The sequence below is a fragment of the Eleutherodactylus coqui genome, chromosome 3, assembly GCF_035609145.1.
Source record: "Eleutherodactylus coqui strain aEleCoq1 chromosome 3, aEleCoq1.hap1, whole genome shotgun sequence".
In the NCBI taxonomy this organism is placed as follows: domain Eukaryota; kingdom Metazoa; phylum Chordata; class Amphibia; order Anura; family Eleutherodactylidae; genus Eleutherodactylus; species Eleutherodactylus coqui.
In genome coordinates this window covers 29,887,305-29,909,381 of record NC_089839.1, presented here as the reverse complement: position 1 = coordinate 29,909,381, position 22,077 = coordinate 29,887,305, and the positions used below count along the sequence as shown (strand labels likewise).

The window sequence follows — 22,077 nt, the reverse complement described above, 5'->3', positions numbered from 1 at the left end:
TCCTCTTCAGCCCATACACACTAAACAGATGTGGGGGAAGTAGCATGGGTGCCCTCTGCAGTGAGGGCAGCAGTCTCTTCCCCCTCCTCCAATACCCGCTGAGAAACAGACCTGAGGGTGTTCTGGCTATCAAGCGATGTATTGTCATCCCCCTCTCCTGTTCTATCCACACAGCATTGGCCTTAATGCTTAGCAGCCACCTTCTCAGCAGCCAAAGTAGCGGGATGGTTATCCTGATAATGGCGGCATCGCTGCTCACTATTTGTGTTGACTCCTCAAAGTCTCCTCAGACATCCATGCTCACTCCTCTGTGAAGAAGTGCAGAAGCTGACTACCACTCCGACAGGCATGTTGCAGCTGGTATTCAACAATGGCTCTACGCTGCTCGTAAACCCTGGCCAACATGCGCAAAGTTGAATTCCAGCTGGTGGAATCGTCACACAACAGTTGGAGAACAGGCGGCTGCAAGTGCTGTTGCAGTGTCCTGAGGGTGGCTGTATCTGTGGTGGACTTTCTGAAATGTGCGCACACGCGACGCACCTTGCTGAGCAGCTCAGACAAATTGGGGTTGTTTTTAAGAAAGCAGTGAACCACCAGATTAAACATGTGGGCCAGGCATGGCACATGTGTTAGTCTGCCAAACTGCAGAGCCGCCACCAGGTTACGCCCATTGTCACAGACGACCATACCTGGTTGGAGGTTCAGCAGCGAAAGCCACAGATCTGTCTGCTCCATCAAACCCTGTAACAGCTCTTGCGTGATGTGCCTCTTGTCACCTAAGCTCCGGAGTTTCAGCATGGCCTGTTGACGCTTCCCTATGGCAGTAATTGAGAGGTAGAGGTGGAGGAGGAGGAGGGGTTGGAGGAGGTGGCATAATAAGCTGGAGAAACCAACACCAAAGTAGGACCCTCAATCCTCGGTGTGGGTAGCTTGTGAGCGGACCCAGGGTCAGACTCGATCCCAGCCTCCACCAGGTTAACCCAATGTGCCATCAGTGTAATGTCCCTGCCCGCCAGCACTTGTCCACGTCTCGGTGGTTAAGTGGACCTTCTCAGTAACCACGTTGGTGAGGGCACGGTTGATATTTCATGACATGTGCTGGTGTAGGGCAGGGACGGCACATTGGGAAAAATAGTGGCGACTGGGGACCGAGTAGCGAGTGACGGCCACCACCATGAGGTTGCGGAAAGCCTCCGTTTTTACCAGCCTATATGGCAGCATCCAGGCTCAGCAGTTTGGAGATATGCACATTTAGCAATTGTGCATGCGGGTGGGTGGCTACATATTTGCACTTGTGCTCTAATGTGTGCCTTATGCGCGGGGACACATTGGTGGAGGCAGTGGAATACCATGCAGGTGAAGGGGTGGGTGCAGGGCGGGAGATGCTCGTGCCTGCGATCTCGGAGGGGAATTGCATCTCAGTGCCAGCATGTGTCACAGGGGAAGAGGCAGTGATGTGACCCGCAGGCGGTGAATGGCCTTCGTTCCACCTCATCGGGTGCTTAGCTATCATATGCCTGCGCATACTGGTGGTGGTCAAGCTGGTAGTGGTGGCTTCCCTCATGATCTTGGGTGGTACAGGTTGCACACCACTTTTCAGTCGGTCATCTGCTCTCTCATTAAAAAACCTCCTGACCCTCAAACACCTAGCCCTCTGGATGGGAGCTTGATGCAAGGAGGTGCTGTGGGGAACAGTTGGGGGATTTCTTGTTCTGGCCCTGCTTCTCCCTCTGACCACCCCACTGCCTCCTACAACCTGTTCTGGTGCTGCAATTCCCTCCCCCTCTGAAGCGCTGTCTTCAGTAGGCTTACCAACCCACGTCGGGTCAGTCACCTCATCATCCACCAGCTCTTCCTCTGAATCCTCAGTCTGCCCCGCCCTCAGACTTACTGCCCTAACAACCTCACTGACAGACAACTGTGTCTCATCATCATCATCAAATACCTCTTAAGACACTACTTGGAAGTCCCCACCCTGATACTGTGAAAGGTCCAAATTTTGGGCATCAGTCACGACAAACTCCTCAGGTGGCTCATAAACTGTTGTTTGCGACTCGGGAAAGGGACCTGAGAACAGTTCCTGTGAGTATGCCTGTTCTGAATCTCTCCTTTTCCTGGAGTGACCAGGCTGCGAAGAAAGAGGATCCACGTGAGGATTCACAGGTCCAGTCCCTTGGCTAGCGTGAGTGGACTGCGTTTTAATAATGGTGTACCACACGGACCTGCAAACTGTGAGATGAAGCTAGGGAGTGTAGATAGATGGCGTTCTACTTTTGCCTCAGCAGCAGGCACTGTTTCACCCCACCGAGGACCTCGGCCTCTGCCCACACCCTCATTCGGACACCCACATCCACTCCCTCGACCCTTACCGTAGTCTTGATCATGTTGTATAATGTACTGCGTCAAAATGCTACGCAAACTGCGAGGTATTTTGCGTATGCTTTAAGCCAAAAATAGAGTGAGAAAAATCTGTATATTCTTGTATTAAAAAAAAATGAAAAGTGAGAGGAGTTTTGTTAGTTCCTATATAGTCTTTGTACACCACTAGCAGTATACTGTATAGAACCGGTAACAGTATGCAGTATACAGCCGGAATGCTTGTGAATGCTTTGTGCGCATTACTGGACCCAGGCAGCCAAACTGCTGATGCATAAAAGTGGAGTTGTAGTCATAAAAAGGACTGTTGGGTTCTTTGAAACTGGATCCCTGCCTAAACGCTCCTTCTAACCTACACTAACGCTCTCCCTCATTCACAGCAGCTCTGTCCCTCAGCTAATCCAGCCTCCGTGTGATCACAGGTCACCTGATCCGGCCAGCCATTCACTGCTATAGTTGTGCACAAGGTTGGCACGTCAAAGCAGGAGATGCCAATGCCTCCCCTACATGTTCATTGGCTAAAAAAGCCGCTAAACATGTGGGGAGGAGAGAATGAAATTTTCTCGAACACCACGCGGTACTTGCTCGAGTAACGAGTACTTTCGAGTTTGCTAATGCTCGGACGAGCATGCTCGCTCATCTCTAGTCTTGACCTATCTTTGGTTTGCACAGCGCAGGAAAATCCATGGACCCCTATGGGAGCTGGAAAAAAAGGCAGGGGGAGGGAGTTTAGCTGTGTCCATCACTCAGACAGGTGCCAGTATTTCACACATTAGAAGTCACTAGGAGGATTTCTACTGACTGAGGAAATTATGAACAGCAGCGCAGTTTTTCTGCAACATGCCGCTGCAAATGGTGTGAATGGGTAATATATCGCTAATAAAGTTCTGGACTCAATGTAAGAAAATCGTCCATTCATGCAATTATTTGCATAGTTAGCTGCGATTTTTTTTGAACACAGAGTTTTTGCGCGAGTAGGTCCCTCGTGTGAGCGAGCCCTGGGAAAGAAGTATTTTTATTATTTTCTTTAAAGAATCTGATCACAAAGAATATATAAACTAGAAACATAATCGGCACGAATTGGCCATTTATTACATCCGGAAGATTCCTGTTTGGACATTCGCTCTGTCCTTCAGTATATACAGGGCCGGCTGCTGTCGGTGACAAGTAACTACATGCAGCCAGCCTGTGTATATAAGCGACAGCGCTAGCGGCCCAATCGGTGCCTTCCTAACTGATGTCATGATGTGAGACATTACACTTGGACAAACGCCCTGATCAAAGGAGGAGGTGGAGTCCCAGGGTGGGCACTTACAGTTTAGCGGGTTTGCTTGTTGGAGCGGATTTGAATTGCCATAAGCAAAATTAACCCTTTGGTATTAATTCTCAATAAAATGTAAAGCTTTATTGTAACATAGATGGACAAACACCTATATTTAAAAAAACCCAGCCTGCAAAGCTACCCAGTCCATAAACATGGGAGTATCAAGACTGCTTCTATATAATATAATAGTTTGGTAACTGAAGTCATCTATGGGAGGATGGCCAATCCTATATTCGTAGTACAGATAAACTTTCTGACCATCAGTGACTGATATCTAAAAACTAGCTGTATAACTCCTAATAGAAAAGCTCCAACATGTTTCGCTGTCTAAACAGCATCATCAGGGAGACAAGGTGTTAGCTATAGCTGATGATGCTGTTTGGACAGCGAAACATGTTGGAGCTTTACTATTAGGAGTTATACAGCTAGTTTTTAGATATCAGTCTCTGATAGTAGAGGTAAACTTTCTGACTGACTAAGAATATAGGATTGGCCATCCTCCATAGATGAATTCAGTTACCAAACTATTAGATTATATGGAAGTAGTCTTGATACTGCCATGTTTATGGACTAACCTTTGCAGACTGGGTTTTTAGATATTGGTGTTTGTCAGTCTGTTATATAATAAAGGTTTATATTTTAGTGAAAATTAATACCAAAGGGTTAATATTGCTTATGGCAATTCAAATTCAGTATATTCTACATTGTGAACATGAGTATGGCTTCTCCTTTGTCTGCCTTTTTATATGTTCTTCAAGACTTGATTTCTATGTAAAACCTTTTTACTACTTTTGAGAATAGGCAAATGCTTCTCCACTGTGTGAGTTCTGTGATGTTTAACAAGATCTGATTTTTGGCTAAAACATTTGCCACATTCTGAGCATGAAAATGGCTTCTCCCCTGTGTGAGTTCTCTGATGCCTAACAAGATTAGATTTTTGGCTGAAACATTTTCCACATTCTGAGCATGACAACGGCTTTTCTCCTGTGTGGCTTCTTAGATGGTCCAAAAGATTGGATTTCCAACTAAAACATTTCTCACATTCGGGACATGAAAATGGCTTTTCCCCTGTGTGAATTTTCTGATGGTGAAAAAGAACTGATTTCTGATTAAAACTTTTCCCGCATTCTGAACATGAAAATTTCTTCTCCTCTGTGTGAGATCTCAGATGACTAAGCATATATGATTTTTGGCTAAAACATTTTCCACATTCTGAACATGAAAACGGTTTCTCCCCTGTGTGAGTTCTCTGATGTTTAAGAAGAGTCGATTTCTGGTTAAAATGTTTCCCACAGACTGAACAAGAAAATGGCTTCTCCTCTGTGTGAATTCGCAGATGTCCCATAAGATTTGACTTTTCTCTAAAACCTTTCCCACATTCTGAACATGAAAAAGGCTTCTCCTCTGTGTGAGTTCTTAGATGAACCACAAGCTTTGTTTTCTGTTTAAAACATTTGCCACATTCTGAACATGAAAATGGCTTTTCTCCTGTGTGGCTTCTTAGATGTTCCATAAGATATGATCTCCAACTGAAACATTTTCCACATTCAGGACATGAAAACGGCTTCTCTCCTGTGTGAATTCTCTGATGCTTAAGAAGAATTGATTTCTGACTAAAACGTTTTCCACATTCTGAACATGAGTATGGCTTCTCCCCTGTGTGAATTCTCTGATGCTTAACAAGATACGATTTAAGGTTAAAACTTTTCTCACAGACTGAACATGAAAATGGCTTCTCCTGTGTGTGAATTCTTAGATGCCCCACAAGACTTGCTTTCTGTTTAAAACATTTGCCACATTCTGAACATGAAAATGGCCTTTCATTGCTAGGATTTCTGTTCTGAAAAGAAAGTTTAGATTTCCTTTTAAAATGCTTCTCACTTTCAAATAGTTCCCCTTGTCCATGAACAGGTCTATGTTTGTTAATCAGTGATTGGTTAGATGAAGGATGATTGAGACCAGCACCATCGAAGAATTGATTGCTAGTCTGAAGGGCTAAGGGTACATTCGGAGTTATTGAATATATTTGTGTGGTGTAATCTTCTTCTTCCTGATACAGAGATACATTGAGATGTCCATGGGAGCCTCTTATCCAATCTTCGCCTGGAAAAGAAAGCAAAAATTTCGTATTTTCAAAAATTAAACAATTGAGTTTTTATTAAACAATGAAGCTTTATTAAGGCAATAGTAAGCAAACAAGGAAATATGTATAAAGGAGAGTTGGCTTGCAAGAAAGCAGGCTAACATAGGATTTAAGTAAGGCTGCCTGTCCACGGGCGATTTTCAATGCGTTTCCCGCAGCGATAATCCAGCTGCGGGGAATGCAGTGAACGCTTTCCCTAGACTACTATGGAAAGTGCAGCCCCGCTGTCCAGGATGGGAAAACCATAGCGATTCTCCGCTCACGGGATTTAAATCGCAGCATGCTGCGATTTGCCGCGATTCATTGTGGTTAGCCTATCTGTCAGATATGCTCAGCACACGGAGCCGTCAGCTCTCCCCTGCTCCCGTATGGCGATCTGCCGCAATATATCGCTACGCCCATGGACAGGAGTCCTTCAGCACATGTACTTGCAGTGATGAAAAACTAAAGTACTCACTAACACATTGTAAGCACTTTGTTGGCAGGGTTTCCATAAACTAATTCCTAGTAGAGGTAGTGACAGGTTTTTCTCTAAAGACCACGTACTATAATATATCATAATTATCATAGACAACAATGATTTAAAATTTGGGGGCAAATTCCATAGAGGTATGTCCCCCTAGGACCACTTCACAGAGTGAGGCTTTATGGAATAGGGTCCAGAAAAAAGCCACATATGACAGACTCCCTCAACCCATGATAATAAATGCAGCACAAATTCAACACTTCCCATCACCCACAGTGAAGCATGGTAGCAGCAACATCATGGATGGGGCATGGAAATGTGTTCGGGAGTGAAAGAAAAATACAGGACTATGCTTAAGGTATAGACCCGCTTCAGTCTGCCAGAAATGAAAACCAGAGGTACACCTTCCTGCATAGGGGTGCACAACTCCAGGGCAGACCAACAGGCCATGTTTTCTGGATTTCCTCATTATTGCACAGGTGATGTAATTGTCAGAGCCTCAGACACTGCAACAGATGTACTTACTATGGGATATCCTGAAAACATAACCTGCTGGGAGTCCCTGGAGGACTGGAGTTGTGCACCCCTGTTCCTGCAGGCCAACGACCCTATAAATACTTCCAAAGATAAAACTAGAGGGTGTAAAAAGAAATATGAAAGTGTTTTAGAGTCAAAGCCTAGACCTCAATCTAAGGGCTTTTACCCACTAGCGTTTTTTTTAACACCGCGATATCACTGTGTTTTTTTTCAGTGGGACTTTCTAGTGTTAAAAATCGCACCGCACAAAAATTGCAAAAGCACAATCTTGCGATTTTTGTGCGATGTGATTTTAACATTTGAAAGTCTCATTGAAAAAAAATGCAGCGATATCGCAGTGTTAAAGAAACTCTATTGGGTAAAAGCCCCAATTGAGGATCTGTGGCATGACTTGAAGACTGCTGTCCACTAGAGATGAGCGAGCATACTCAGCCACGCCCTTTTTCGCCCGAGCGCCGCGATTTTCGAGTACTTCCGTACTTGGGCGAAAAGATTCGGGGGGCGCCATGGGTGAGTGGGGGGGAGAGGGAGAGAGAGCTCTCTCCTGTTCCCCGCTGCTACCCCCCGTTCCGCCACGCCAACCCCCACCCCCCCCGAATCTTTTCACCCGAGTACGGAAGTACTCGAAAATCGCGGTGCTCGATCGAGTAATTACTCGAAACTAGTACGTTCGCTCATCTCTACTGTCCACTAATGCAACTATCTGATTAGAAGCAATTGGAAGACTTTTACCCGGAAATCCCAGTGTCAAGATGTGCTGAGCTAATAGAGACAAACCTCAAGGGACTTATATCTGTAATTGCAGCAAAAGGAGGTTCCACAAATGATTATTTTTGTATTAAATTATACATAATAGAATATACACTATATGGACAAAAGTATTTTTCAGAAAAAGTGCTTTATCCTTCTGTTTAGTAATGTGTCGGCCGTCCTTTTGCTTGTATTACAGCGGTAACCCGTCGAGGCATGCTCTCCACAAGTTCTCAGTAAGTCTGGGCAGGAATAGCTCGCCATTCCTCGTGCCAGGCTGTGAGAAGAGATAGCTGTGAGGATGGGTGTTGGGGGCGTACCCGTCGCTCTATTTTGTCCCACAAGGGCTCGATTGGATGAATGAATAATTATTATAAAATGAGCAGCTTTTTCTGTTTACCCATGCCCTTCCCAGCATGCAGTTCGGCTAACCCAGTATTTGCTGGTTTGTTGATTGTAGAATACATAAGTGTGCTGAGTATTACTACCGCTAATATGGAAATCCTAAAGTAGATACTTTGAATGTGGAATAGAAAAAAAAGGAAATTAGAGATGGGGGAACCCCCTTCACACTGTAGGAGGAAGACGTCATTAGAGAGAAAAGCGCTGTGAGTTCACATGTACAGTGGAGAGAAGTATACATTGACGGCTCCTCCATGTGCCTGTGTGTGGAGTGGGTTAAACATGGAAATGCTGGAGAAACAATTGCAGTATTGGGAGGAGTAATAGACTAAGGCGCACACCCCGAAATATTCAGTACCACATTATATGCTGAAAGCCATGTAGAGATCACACCAACACACGACAGCTGTGCTATTACAGGGATCCTTGGTGAAGTGTTACTACTGAGAACGAGGAAATAAGGGAGATAGAACAATATCTCTGCAGGGTCACCTAATAGAAGGCAGCATTCCTGCAAATCAATGTCAGACTCTTTATACAAGCCTTGTTACAATGAAGTGTTACTACTGAGAACGAGGAATCAGGACTTATACTGAGGAAAAAATAGATGAGTAGAGAGACTCTTTTTGGCAAAGCCTATTTTTTAGGCATCCGAATCATGTGAATAGTGAAGGTGTCACTATCTTTTTGCAACCCTTACTGAGAACAAAATAGGGCAGTGTCATGCACACTGCTTACAGTGATATATGTGGGGTGCGTATCTGTGCTGTAGTTTGGGAGAAACTTGCATTTTTATTAGCAGCAGCCAGACATAGACCTAGTCCTCCATATTCATAAGCTGCAGCTAGCCTTGCCCACCCTGCCTTTTAGCTACTGATAGGCAGCATTCTCATGGATGCACAGTAATAGGCAGACAGCTGGCAATCAGTGGCTGGAGGGCGGCTTTACTGATGACTAACCTGCAGCTCATGAATATCCAGGACTACTTCAAGTAGTCCTCTGTGCATATGCTCCATGTCCTACTAAAGCAGGCTACAGAGGACTCAGCATTCCCCGTTAGGCAGTGAACTCTACATCACTATTGACTGGGTACACGGACCTGCCGGAAGCAGAATACCGCAAATCTACACTGCATCAGAGGAAATAGAAGAATCGTCCAGCTTCAGGTGACCCTGGTGACAGGAGTAGCCAGGAGAAGATTGGTAAGGAAAAGATGTGATAAGAAGACAGCCGGGGAAGGGAATAGGCAAGTATAGAATTTTTTTTTTTCCTAATGACAGAACCCCTTTAAAATACTGCATTTCCCTAGTGATGCTGGCCATGGCTTCCCTCGCTCATTGTCGGAGGTGCCAAAAACAGAACCCAGGGCAATAAGCTGTTCACCTCGGGACCCTTCTTATATTCAGAGAGACAGTGTAGCGCATTACTGTACTAAGTGGGTGAGGGCTGGGACAAGCTGTCATGGAAATCTGGGGTGGATGCAGAAGAAAAGGAAAGAGAATGTTTATAGAAGAGTCACCTGTGAATCGCTATGTATTCTGCCTCTGATCAGTGCTGGAGTCTACTGTATGGTCTGCAGCGCTGATGTGTGATACAAGTCTAGTCTGTGAGACATCTCCCATCATACATTACCATGCTTCAGGTCAAACTTATAGCTGTAGTTTCACAAGGTAGAAACAGATTGTAGAGGTTAAACAGACTTTGCAGTTATTCATTGTGCCGAGTTCAATAATGGTGTCCTATTTATGAACAAAGTTTGGTTCTGGCATGACGTGTTAAAACTTTTATATTCAGCTTACACCCTACTATTGTATTTTCGCATTAGCTCTATGTATCATCAATGTGGCTAGTTGTGGCTATTGGCCCCACCTCCTGCCAATATGGACTCACCTATAACATGTGGTCACTTTTACTTTTTACCAAGGCCCCTTTAGCCCTTGTTCACATGAGCGTTATTTTGCATGTACCTATGTGCGCACAAAATAGCGCTTCTATTAGAACCATTGGTTCGCAATGGTGTATTCACATGTCCATCTTTTGCATGTGTGCAAATTCGCGCACCTGCAAAAGATAGGACAACTGCGCGCAGGGAAGTGTTCAGTGACAAGGGGACTCCTCGCAGGGAGCAAAGAATCCCATGCCACACTTGTAACAGCTATGGAAGAGAATTGCAATGTTCTCCCATTGCTTTCAATAGGGCTGCCTCTGCTGAAAGCAATGGGATGCAGGCAACCACTGCAGTAATTTTCTGGGAAGGGCCTTAAATGTAAGCCCTTCCCTGAGAATTATCCTTATCTTGTGTAAAGAATAAAAAAATTATATACTCACCTCTCCGCCTCTAGCGCATCTTGCCGCTTGGCTCCCCGATACTGTACTGAACTGAAGCTCTTTCAGCATGCGGGGATTTAAAATCCCCACCTCCTGAAAGGGCTGTGTCTGATTGGCTGAGCGCTTAGCCATTCATTGAATGACAGCTGAGCACTGCCTGCGATTGGTCACAGCCAATCAGAGGCAGCGCTCAGCCATTCATTGAACTTACAACCCATTAACCCCTTGAGTGGCACGCCCGGAAAATTTCTGGGGACGAGCTCCACTGCTCATAGCAACACAGCCCGGAAGATTTCCAAGCTATGTATCACTATGGGAGCTGCAGAGCACAATGCCACAAGCTGTGACAGTGTGCTCTGCCTGCACAGACCCACACAGAGCAGTGCAGGACTTTGAAAAACCAGCAGAAGATATTGCCAACATGTCGGCAATGTCCTGCTTTGTTTACAAGTTGCCATAGAGACCATCGGCTTGTCAGAAGCAAGCCGATGGTCTCTGTGGCAGGGAGAGCTGGTTGTTAGCTGTCAGAGGACAGCTAGGTACTAGCTCTTACAGCAGAGATCAGAGAAAACCTCCGATCTCTGCTGTGTTAACCCTTTACATGCTGCAGTCATGTAGCATGTAAAGGGCTGTCACCATCGGACCCCCGGAATGTGATCAGGGGTCCTAATGGGTCCCTGTGGAAGTCCCCTAAAGGGACAAAAAAAAAAAAATTAAAAAAATTTTTTTTTAAAAAAGTTAAAGTTAAAAAAAAAAAAAAAAAAACACTTGTCTCCCTTTACTTTGTAAAAAAATCAAAAATACAATCACACATGTGGTATCCGTGTGCGTCGTAATGACCCAGAGAAGGAAGTTAATACATTATTTAACCCCTTAAGGACATGGCCCCTTTTTTTCTTTTTTCCCCATTTCTTTTTTTCCTCCCCCCTGTTTAAAAAATCACAACTTGTCCCGCAAAAAACAAGCCCTCATATGGCCATGTCAATGGAAAAATGAAAAAGTTATGGCTCTTGAGACGCAACTGCAAAACTAGTTGAAATTCAATGATTAGACCATTTTAAAAAACCTGCCCTGGTGGGCACGACAGGGTGGTAGGAAACCTGCCACTCAAGGGGTTAAAGGGGTGGTGCAAGTATATTTTTTGTTTCCCGTGCATTAACCCCTTAGTGACAGGGCCTGTTTTGGCCATAAGGAGGAAACAATTTTTGTAGGATTTTCATATCTTTTTCTCTTTATAATCCATAACTTTTTTATTTTTGTACAGACACGGCCATATGAGAGCTTGTTTTTTTGCATGGCAAACTGTAGTTTTTATAGTTACAATTTCAGGGTACACAATATATTGTAAAACCTTTATACATTTTTTGTTGGAGGGCATGGAGAGGAAGCATTGCGCAATTCTTTCCAGTGTTAAATCATACAGCACAAAAGGGCTAAAAATATCAAAATTAGCATACACTCACCTCTCCATGCTGTGTCCCATGCTGCTGATCCGGAGGCTGCCCTCTGAATCATGTTTACAGGCTGCCCTGGCATGGTTAAAGACATCACAGGTGCAGCAGCCAATGACAGCTCAGCACTCGATCGCCGAGCTCTGTTATTGGCTGCAGTGCCTGTGATGTGCCGTAAACCAGACAGGAATGCATTGGTTACATGGATCTGATTATTTTTCAAATTACAAGCTTGAGACGGAACTACTACATCCCTGGAGGTTAAACGCTCTCATACACACGAGCTTTGCTAACCTCCTACCTGAAGTCAAATACTCAAATATGGCAAGACACACTATTGCAGCCTGAAAAATCACGCACAAAGTTTATTAAACTATCGCTTAAAGTGTCAAAACATAGTTTTGTGGGGACACCCAGAATTAAGAGAAGGGCGGGTAAATAGATTGTTTGAAAAATGGCGTGGTAGGGGTATTGAGAAGGTCCAACATCTCCTCCATCATAAGGAGCCCAGGTATAAAACCGTCGAGGAAATGCAGGAAACCTACGACGCATTTTCTGCTGTATGCACAATTACGGGGATTTTTACGCACAATGTTAAATGATATTTCTAAAGAGGCGATAAATAACCCAATTGATCTACTTATAAGGAACCCTCCACTCAGGCACTCCATAGCTGACCCTCCACTCAGGCACTCCATAGCTGACCCTCCACTCAGGCACTCCATAGCTGACCCTCCACTCAGGCACTCCATAGCTGACCCTCCACTCAGGCACTCCATAGCTGACCCTCCACTCAGGCACTCCATAGCTGACCATCGATTTAGGGATGGGTGGAAACTATCAGATAACAATCAAATATTCAAAAGATGAGCACGGGAACTACAAGACCCAGAGATACCCCGAAAACTTGTTCAAAGTTGGGATGCAGTAAGAAAAGCTATGACAAATGAAAGGTGGTGGGAAACCCATTTCAAAATAATTCATGGGGCGATATACGGCTTTATTACTCCACCGCACCCTGGGAACCCAGACAGAATACAAGTATGCCCTAGGTGCTCGCAATCCAAATCTGACCTTCTACACGGTCTTTGGCATTGTGCTAAAATGCAAAAGTTTTGGGAACAGGTCCAAACGCTGGTGCGAGAGATGGAGGGGGGGGGGGGGGGGGGTGGGGTTGTCCAGACATTCACACGTATTGGGGGGGGGGGGGGTCACGGAATTTTTAAGCCAGCTGTTGGGAATGCCGGTTCCATTTGATCCGGCCATGTGTTTGCTGGGTATTCTAGATGAGGAGCGCTGGCAATTTCATGACAGGGTATTCCTTACAAGGTATTATTTCTGGCCCGCAAGGTGATAGCTCTACGCTGGATGGATAGGCGAACTCTGACGCACTCTAAGTGGCAGAATATTGTCAACTCTATCTTACCGTACGAGAGGATAGTTTATAAAAATAGAAAATGTCCAGATAAGTTTATTACGGTGGGGGGGGGGGGGGGGGGGGGTTCAACAGATACAACCCTCGCACAAGATCTGTTCCAAGGCCTACTGAATGGAGCCATGTCTAGGTCCGCTTCGTAACGCGGGTGCTAACTGCTGATTTCTACTGACACTGGCGACAAATGAACTAATACACCGTATCTATATGTATGTTGTGCGCAATGTATCCGTGCGTTTTTTTCTTTAATTTTGAGGAGTTGAAGATGTATGCAAAATTATCTATTTATATCCTGTATGGTATATCATTGTTCAATAAAATGAGTTTTAAAAAAAGTATCAACTAAAAATGGAGAAAATGGAAATAGAGAAGTGTGCAGAAGCACAAGCAACACTTTTTTTGCAAAATGGCAAGCTTTTATAGAAAAATTCTAGACTCATACGAGATTATAGCGTGTATGACGCCATTTAGAAATACATCTTGGTACTGTATCCAGACAGACACCAACCGCCTGGGGAGACTTAGATTAATATAAATCACATCCCTTTTACACTATTAATGCCATTAATACACACAACAAGCTATTCATGGGCAAATTTAGTGGTGGACAGTGAAGTCACCGTACACCGATAGATTACTCGAATTGTACATTAGATATACATCAGCTGGAGCTATATTTTGTTTTATTGTACCCAGAATTTCAAAGATGTTGTAATGTCATAATTTTGTGAAACATTACGATAAAAAATAGTTTAAAAAAAGGGGGGGGGGGGGGGGAACACCATTGAGTTGCAGGAGCGGCTGCAAATAAGAAAAGTACATCACCCGGTTTCCCGTCACGTCCCCTAACAGCACCACAACTAAGTTTACGGTGCTGTGGTGACACAGCATGTTCCTTTTAATGAGGGTTACACCTGCAATACCACGCCAGGCCCCTGCATTGTGTATGGCGCTATTAGCTACCTGCTCTATACAGGGTGACAGTGGTCCAGCAAACAGTTGGCTGGCCAGTATCCCAGGTAGTAGACCTCGGCCAGTCAGCTATTGATGACCTAACCTGTGGCTAGCTCATCAGTTTTACAGAGCTAAAAAAGTCCTATGAAATGCAAAATGTGGAAGCAATAGAGAATGATAATCCTCCGAGGGCAAAAGACACGGACCCCCTTTTGCATGTTGCCACTTAGAGTTTATTATTTGTGTTTTTTTATGATCTTATTTTTAATACGTTTTTTGCTTTTTTTCTTGTTTCTTTTGATTTACAGATCTGTTATCAGCAATGAACGATTTCTTTGTATACAATGTTTTTTGTAAAGATTTTGCCAGAATCAGGAAGTCATTTGTCTTGCTCCGGTCCATGGACAATTTAAACCTTTAGATCATCAAAGTGTCCTTTTCAGAGACGAAGGTGGGGGCACATATATATATTAAGAAGCGAGTCATCAGCACATTGCCTTTCTATGTAAGGATGATGAAACTCTCTTACCTTTCACTGACACTGATATGGGATTATCGAGGCCACTCATCGCTCCACCAGAACTTTCCTGCAAAGTAAAGAGATGACAAAGAAGTAAAAGGTCCCACATTATCTTATATCCAGACAGAGGTGGAAAACCCCTCGACGACAGGAACCAATCTGCCCTGAAAGGAGAAGGATCTGCTCAAGTGGGGATCAAACTGGATCAACATTCAACCAAGGATCAAATATTACAAACCATCGGCAGTACTGTCTAGTTGTATCCGATAAAGTGGAGTGCCACAAATGGGCGGTGCCGCCTACCATGGCACCAATATAAATACAGAATTAAACAGCACTGCTTGCGCTCTCTTAAATATGTCGCTGCCAATAAATCAGTTGTCCTAAATAGTTTGTCAGAAGATACAAAACTGAGCTCTAATTTACCACAAAAAGACTCTGGAGCTCCAACAGACAGAAACTGATCCAGTTGGTGATTGTAGCTCCTCACATACTAATCGCCATGGTTTGTCTGACAGAGCGGCCCGTGAAGCCGCTTACATGTTTCTGTCTGCCCCCATGGTGTTGTCAGTAACAGTAATTATCCCAACGGACGGAAATCACTTTCTCTACAAAAACCTGATGAAACACATCGGAGCAAAAAGACCCAATGTGTTTCTGCGGAATTTGTTCCTCTTCTTGAGGAACTCCTGATGTCCTGATGAAGGAAAACCAAATTGCTCACAAATGTGTTGGACGTTTCTGTCCTAGTGCGCCCCCTGTAGTCTGTGACATCGTATACTACCTGTAGAACCCTTTTCTTTTTCAATGGCAGAGCAGCTGTTGGCCGGTGCTGAATCTCTCAATATAGAGAAGGTTATCTGGGGGCCGAAGGATCAGGACTTTACTGACAACACTATGGAAGCAGAATAACATTTACCATATTTTTCACTTTATAAGACGCACTTTTTTTCCTCCCAAAGCGGGAGAAAAAAGTTGCTGCGTCTTATAAAGTGAATGTGCAGAAATTCGTAACATCGGCATTTGCTCACACGATCGCGTTTAGTAAATCGAGGCCGTGCAAAGAAACTTTGCGCTAACTAAATCGCCATTGTGCAAATGTGCGATCACTTACCAGTTTTCTCTCCTCCCCACTGCCCCCCATACATGCCGCTGATTGGTAGGGAGTCCTGGCAGGAACTACTGCTGCTTCTCAGTCTCCACTAATCGGCTTTCTCCCTTCCTCCTGCTGAAGAAGTGCTGCTGTGACATGGAGCTCATGGTGCTTCAGACCTCTACTGTTCCTTCTGCTCCATTGCCCGGCACTAACCCTGCGCTGTCCCTGGGTGAGCTCAAAATATTTTTTCTTCACTTTCCTACTCTAAAACAGGGGTGCGTCTTATCATCCGGTGTGTCTTATAAAGCGAAAAATACGGTAAGCTGTTGAGCCGTCGGACAAACAGAGGCAGTTTATAAGTGTAGAATTACAATCACCAGCATAATCGTAAGCTTGAGGCTCTATTTATACGGGTGAGTGAGATATCAGTCCGAAAAGCTCCAACCGATATCACACTTGTAAATCTACAATTCTTTTCTGTGCTTGCAATGTGTTTTGAAAAAACAAAAAAATGCATCACTGCACATGACATTATAATGCACGTGAAAATTGAATGTTGTTTCAAAGGTAAAAGGGTAATAATGCATTGCACTTCGGTAGTAGAAATCTTCATTCATCTGTCTGTAGAAAATCTGCAGGATTCTCAGCTTCATCTACCTGATGATCCGATGGGACATGTTCCTCTTCCTCTGGACAATCCTGGGAATATAGAGGACTGGGACATCTCTCTGGGGGATTTCTCTGACTGGATCCATCTATAGGAAATAACCAGAGACTGAATACATTATATATCTGATGATCAGATGATGGTGAGACTAGCCGACCCTCAAAACTGTCCCCTACAATAAATGAAGGTCTCCTCTTACCCGGTGATGTGAGGGGCTGCTGATCCTCCATCATGACGTCCTTGTACAGATCCTTGTGTCCTTCTAAATACTCCCACTCCTCCATGGAGAAATAGACAGTGACGTCCTGACACCTTACAGGAACCTGACACACACAATATACCGTCATCCTCCAGACTCCTCCCTTGGCGGTATTATATAATGTCCCCCATTCCCAGCAGCGCTCACCTCTCCAGTCAGCAGCTCAGTGATCCTGTGGGTAAGTTCTAGGATCTTCTGCTCATGTATCAGTGAATGACGTGAAGGCTCGGTGATGGGGCTCTGGGTCCGGCTCCATCCTCCTGACACACTGGGGGTCACACACTCACCAGACCACTTCTTCACTACTGTGTAATCCTGTGGATGGTGAGACACTGATCACTACATGGAGGCTAAGAATCCTTCACCTTTCCCGTCATTCCCCTGTTTATTACTAGAGATATGAGTGACATCATGTGGAGCTCTCACCTCCCCAGTTATCCAGTAGATGATCTCCAGGGTGAGGTCTAATATCCGGGCAGCCATGTGGTCTCTGTCCTTCTCCATCCTTGGTGGGTCATTGATGGAAAGGACCATCGTCTTTATCTGTGAGAGTCCTGAGCCTAAGGAACCTGAGGGAGACAAGAACATCTTCCATGAAGGGTCTCACTTAGAGGATTATAGAGGATTAGTGACAGCATACAATGGAGATGTCTTATATACCAGATTACTGACCATAATATGACATATGAGCCCATTGGCCCCCTCTTATATAGTGAATACAGGGTCACATAGGATCTCTTCTCATCTTCCAGGACACTATAAATCTCCCCCTTACCCAGAAGTAATGGCCTGTTCCTTAAAGACATCAGCAGGAGCAGCAGTTTCCAATACTGATCTGTTCTGCAGCAAATTCCTTTCCACCATCTAACATTTGTATTAGTTTATATTAGAAGATTGCGCTCCGGTTGTTGTTGCCCTTAAAAGGGGTTTCCATCAAAATAGCATCCAAAAGAGCCCTAGAAAGAAGACGAGGGCGACTTCCTATAAATAGGCTAACAAACCCGATCGTCTACTAGCAGCCAACCTCCGAAACAGGGCACAAATTAATAACTTTCAAAATAAATACTCCTTCGGGGGGGAAAAAAAAATCAACATCTAACCCCGACCTCATTTACAACACCTTCCATGAATATTACAGCACATTATATAAAGGCCAAGAGGGTAACGCACCTTCCCCAGATATAACATTCCTCAGGGTACTGAAACCTCCCACCCTATTAAATACCCAGAGAGACTTACTGAATACCAAGGTTTCTGAAGAAATCATAGACACCATTAAAAACCTTAAACTAGGTAAGCGGATTCAACGCCCTTTATTACAAAAATTCTAAAGATATACTAGTCCAACCCCTGAAAAAAATATTCCAGGACCGCATGGAAGAGGAGACTCCTCCGAATGAGTTCCTGGATTCCCAACTCACGGTGATCCCTAAAGAAGATAAAGACTATCTAGCCCCCCAAATTATAGACCTATTTCACTGCTTAATCTGGACTACAAGATCTTTACGGCCATTTTGGCTGCAATACTGAACCGTTTGCTCCCAGCCTTAGTCCATAAAGATCAGGTGGGGTTTATATCGGCAGAAATAGCCCCAGACAACATCAGTAAGGTGTTAAACATTATAGATCATGTCTCCAGGGTAAATGCCCAGATGACCCTCTTAACGTTAGTTTTAGGAAAAGCCTATAATACACTGTCCTGGAGCTATCTGGTTTGGGTCCTACAACGCATCGGAATCCAGAGGCCTTTCCTCTCCGCACTCTCGGCTATATACTCCACGCTTCCTAAACTGCCCACAACAAAAGCAACTCCACACAGGGATGCCCCCTGTTCCCGGCTCTATTTGCCTTGGCGATCGAACGCCTGGCAGCGGCCATTTGTAATAACCTGAACGTAAGGGAGGTGAAGTTAGGGGATGATGAATATAAAGTAAGCCCATTCACAGATGACCTTCTATTGACCATATCCCAACCTTTAATGATCTTACCAAAATTACTGTCTAAATTAGACACTTGGGCAGCTCTTTCAGGCCTTCGAGGAAATATAGATAAATCAGAAATATCTTACATCAATACCCCCGAAAATGTGAAAAAGTTGAATGATCGTAATTTCCAATTCCAACACAAACAATATTATATTACATACCTGGAGGTCAACATGACCACTTCAATACATTCTATACAAGTGGAACTATCCCCCACTTCTTAAGATACTTACATCAGACCTGTTAAAATGGGATAGGACCTACCTGTCATTGGTAGGTAGGATTAATGCAATTAAAATGGTCACCTTGCCATCTTTTTAGAGGTTTACCAATATCTGTCCCTCTGCCCACTCTCTGCAATTTCCAGCGCACCTTATTCAAGTTTATCTGGGCCAGAAAATGCTAACAGATCAAGCAAACTGTAGTGCATTATCATAGATGACTAGGAGTTCTATTGGTGCCACTGGCGTAACTATAGAGGGTGCAGAGGATGCGGTTGCACCCCGGCCCAGGAGCCTTAGGGGGCCCAGAAGGCCTCTCTTCTCCATATAGGGAGCCCAGTACTATGAATAAAGCATTATAGTTGGGGCCCTGTTACAGGTTTGCATTGGGGCCCAGGAGCTTCAAGTTACGCCTCTGATTGGTGCCCAAACTTACCATATAAAAGGTTAAAAATTACATTCAAACCGCCCATACAGGAATACCTACTAATCTTGTTCCACTTTCGTCATTTCCAGTCCCTGCCCCACCCCCCACTCCCCAAACTCACTCCATTTTAATATCTATGTGCTAACGACCCCTGCCAGAGAGAAACCCTCTCATATATACACAGTATGCTGAATCAACCTGTACCCGGGGAAAAAAACCTTTATGAGAAGGTGGGAGGAGGACCTGGGGATGGAGATGAGTCTAGAGAGATGGCAGCACTGCTGTCCACGATCACTAAGGGCAGCCGCCAAGTTTCCCTTATGGAACTGAGTACTGCAGATAATTCATCAGCTGTACCCATCCTTCTCGACGCTCTGTTTTAGGGGTTGCTGGGAGGTAAGGGGTATTAGTGTATCTTGACGCCACCAGGAACTCCTGGTGGAGTCAAGATTGACAAGGGAGGGAAGGGGGGGGGGGGGTGACGCACCCTGTACCTGATTGACTGCACATGTGGTAGGTCTGTAGGCCCTACAAGAATCCGAGGTGGCAGCGGTAAGCGCGGGATGGAATTGGTAGTGGTGAGCGGTAGGAGCCCCGCTGAGCGAACAGAGAGGCTGCGTGGTCGGCTGCCAAAGAGCTGACTGGTGGCTGCTGAGAGACAGGGCTCCAGCGTCGGGCGGCCGGCTCTTCCAGCCGCCGAAGCGCAAGCGCCGCCTGCGTTACTATTGCGATCGGTGACCGGACGTCAGGGATCACAGAGTTGCGTCGCCCGACACAACGTTGAGAGCCGTCTGCCTGGACACAGCGCTGAGCCGGCGGGCGGCCCAGAGTCGAGGACATCTCTTTTGGTAACAGAAATGGATGCAGCCTGTGCATTGATGTGTGGATATGAGGGAGATGGAATAAATCCTCCACAGTGCCACCTATTGAAAGGCAGCATTCCTGAAAAGATAGCGTTTCTGACCCCCGTCCCAGGCCTCTCACTAGCAAAGCCAGACTCCTACTGTACACTGATGAAGGGCAAAAACCCTGAAACAGCTGTCTGTGCATGGGGTCTGGCTTTGCTTTTAATTCCCAGTCATTGTAACAAGGCTTGTATAAAAAGTCTGACTTTGGCTTGAAGGAATGCTGCCTTTCAATAGGTGGCACTGTGCAGGATTTATTCCATCTCCCTCATTTGCATATTACCCAGAGGAGCGTGCATGGCCATTTGAGTCTCCTCACTTCGTTTATAGTTGCTCTCCCTAAGGAAAAGATAGCGTTTCGGAACTCATATCTAAATACTAGAGAATTGATATGAACCCTTGACAACCCCGTGTTTATTTGTATACCCTCTGTTAACCCTTCCCAGTACTTCATTTATGCAAAATACAAAGTTCTTATAAAATATAAAAGTACTTCAAGACATCCACAACTGGCCTCTTGAGGAAGGACTTAAAGCTGTTGTACACATCTAGAAATCTATATATATAAAATTGAATGTATGTATGTCTGTGTGTCTGTTTGTCCTTTATGCGCTACTACACCATTCATCCGATCGCCATGAAACTTTGGGAAGTTGTTGAGTCACTCCTGGGAAGATTATAGGCATAGTACAACTATCCTACGATAAATGGCGCGCGTGCGTCATCGACAGTTATGCCCCACCCCCACGTAGATCGTTCGATTTCCATCATTGCCACTAATTCTCTCACTTCGCGATGTTGTAGAAACATGAAATTTGGCATGAGCATTGATTATGTCATAAATAGGAAAAGTTAATAGGTCCCAACTTGATTATTCAATTCAATGCGCAAAAGAATTAGCGTCCAAATTTTACGTACGGAATGTAATTCTCTCACTTCCTGATATATATAAATGTATGTCTGTCTGTCTGTCTGTCCTTTATGCGCTACTACACCATTCATCCGATCGCCATGAGACTTTGGGAAGTTGCTGAGTACACTCCTGGGAAGATTACTGGCATAGTACATCTATCCTACGATAGGTGGCGCGCGGGCGAGCGTCGTCGACAGTTATGCCCCGCAGACAAAGATCGTTTGATTTCCATCTCAAGCACAAAAGCAAAAGGCATTACGAGCAACGGGATGCGTGTTCAACTACAAAATGATGCATCCGCCGAACGTTTCGCAAGACAATTGCTGGATATTGGGAATGCTGAGGTAACATGAAAACTGCGCTGTGATTGGTTGCTATTTCTTATACTGCTGAGGTAACATAAAAGCTGTGCTGTGATTGGTTGCTACTTATACTACTGAGGTTGCATGAAAGCTGTGCTGCGATTCGTTGTTATATATTATACCACTGAGGTAACATGAATGCAGCGCTGTGATTGGTTGCTATATATAATACCGCAGAGGTAAAATGAATGCAGCGCTGTGATTGGTTGCTATTTTTGATATTGCTGAGGCAGACTAAAAGTTGCACTGTGATTGGCTGTTATTTCTCTTACTGCTGAGGTAACATGAAAGCTGCGCTGTGATTGGTTGTTATATTTTATACTGCTGAGGTAACATGAAAGCTGCACTGTGATTGGTTGTTATATTTTATACTGCTGAGGCAACATGAAAGCTGCGCTGTGATTGGTTGTTATATTTTATACTGCTAAGGTAACATGAAAGCTGCGCTGTGATTGGTTGTTATATTTCATACTGCTAAGGTAACATGAAAGCTGCGCTGTGATTGGTTGGTATATATTATACTGAGGTAACATGAAAGCTGCGCTGTGATTGGGTG

At 44.7% G+C, this 22,077-nt stretch overlaps 1 protein-coding gene across 1 annotated transcript in view; it reads right to left on the bottom strand.

The window, feature by feature from the left end:
• Positions 1-4,403: 4,403 nt before the first annotated feature.
• Positions 4,404-22,077, bottom strand: part of LOC136620565 (zinc finger protein 271-like) — a 103,815-nt gene continuing 86,141 nt past the window's right edge. The window contains exon 12 of the mRNA XM_066595409.1: positions 4,404-5,517. Coding sequence (XP_066451506.1) covers positions 4,443-5,517 — 1,075 coding nt within the window. The 3' untranslated portion in view covers positions 4,404-4,442. The remainder of the gene's footprint in view (positions 5,518-22,077) is intronic.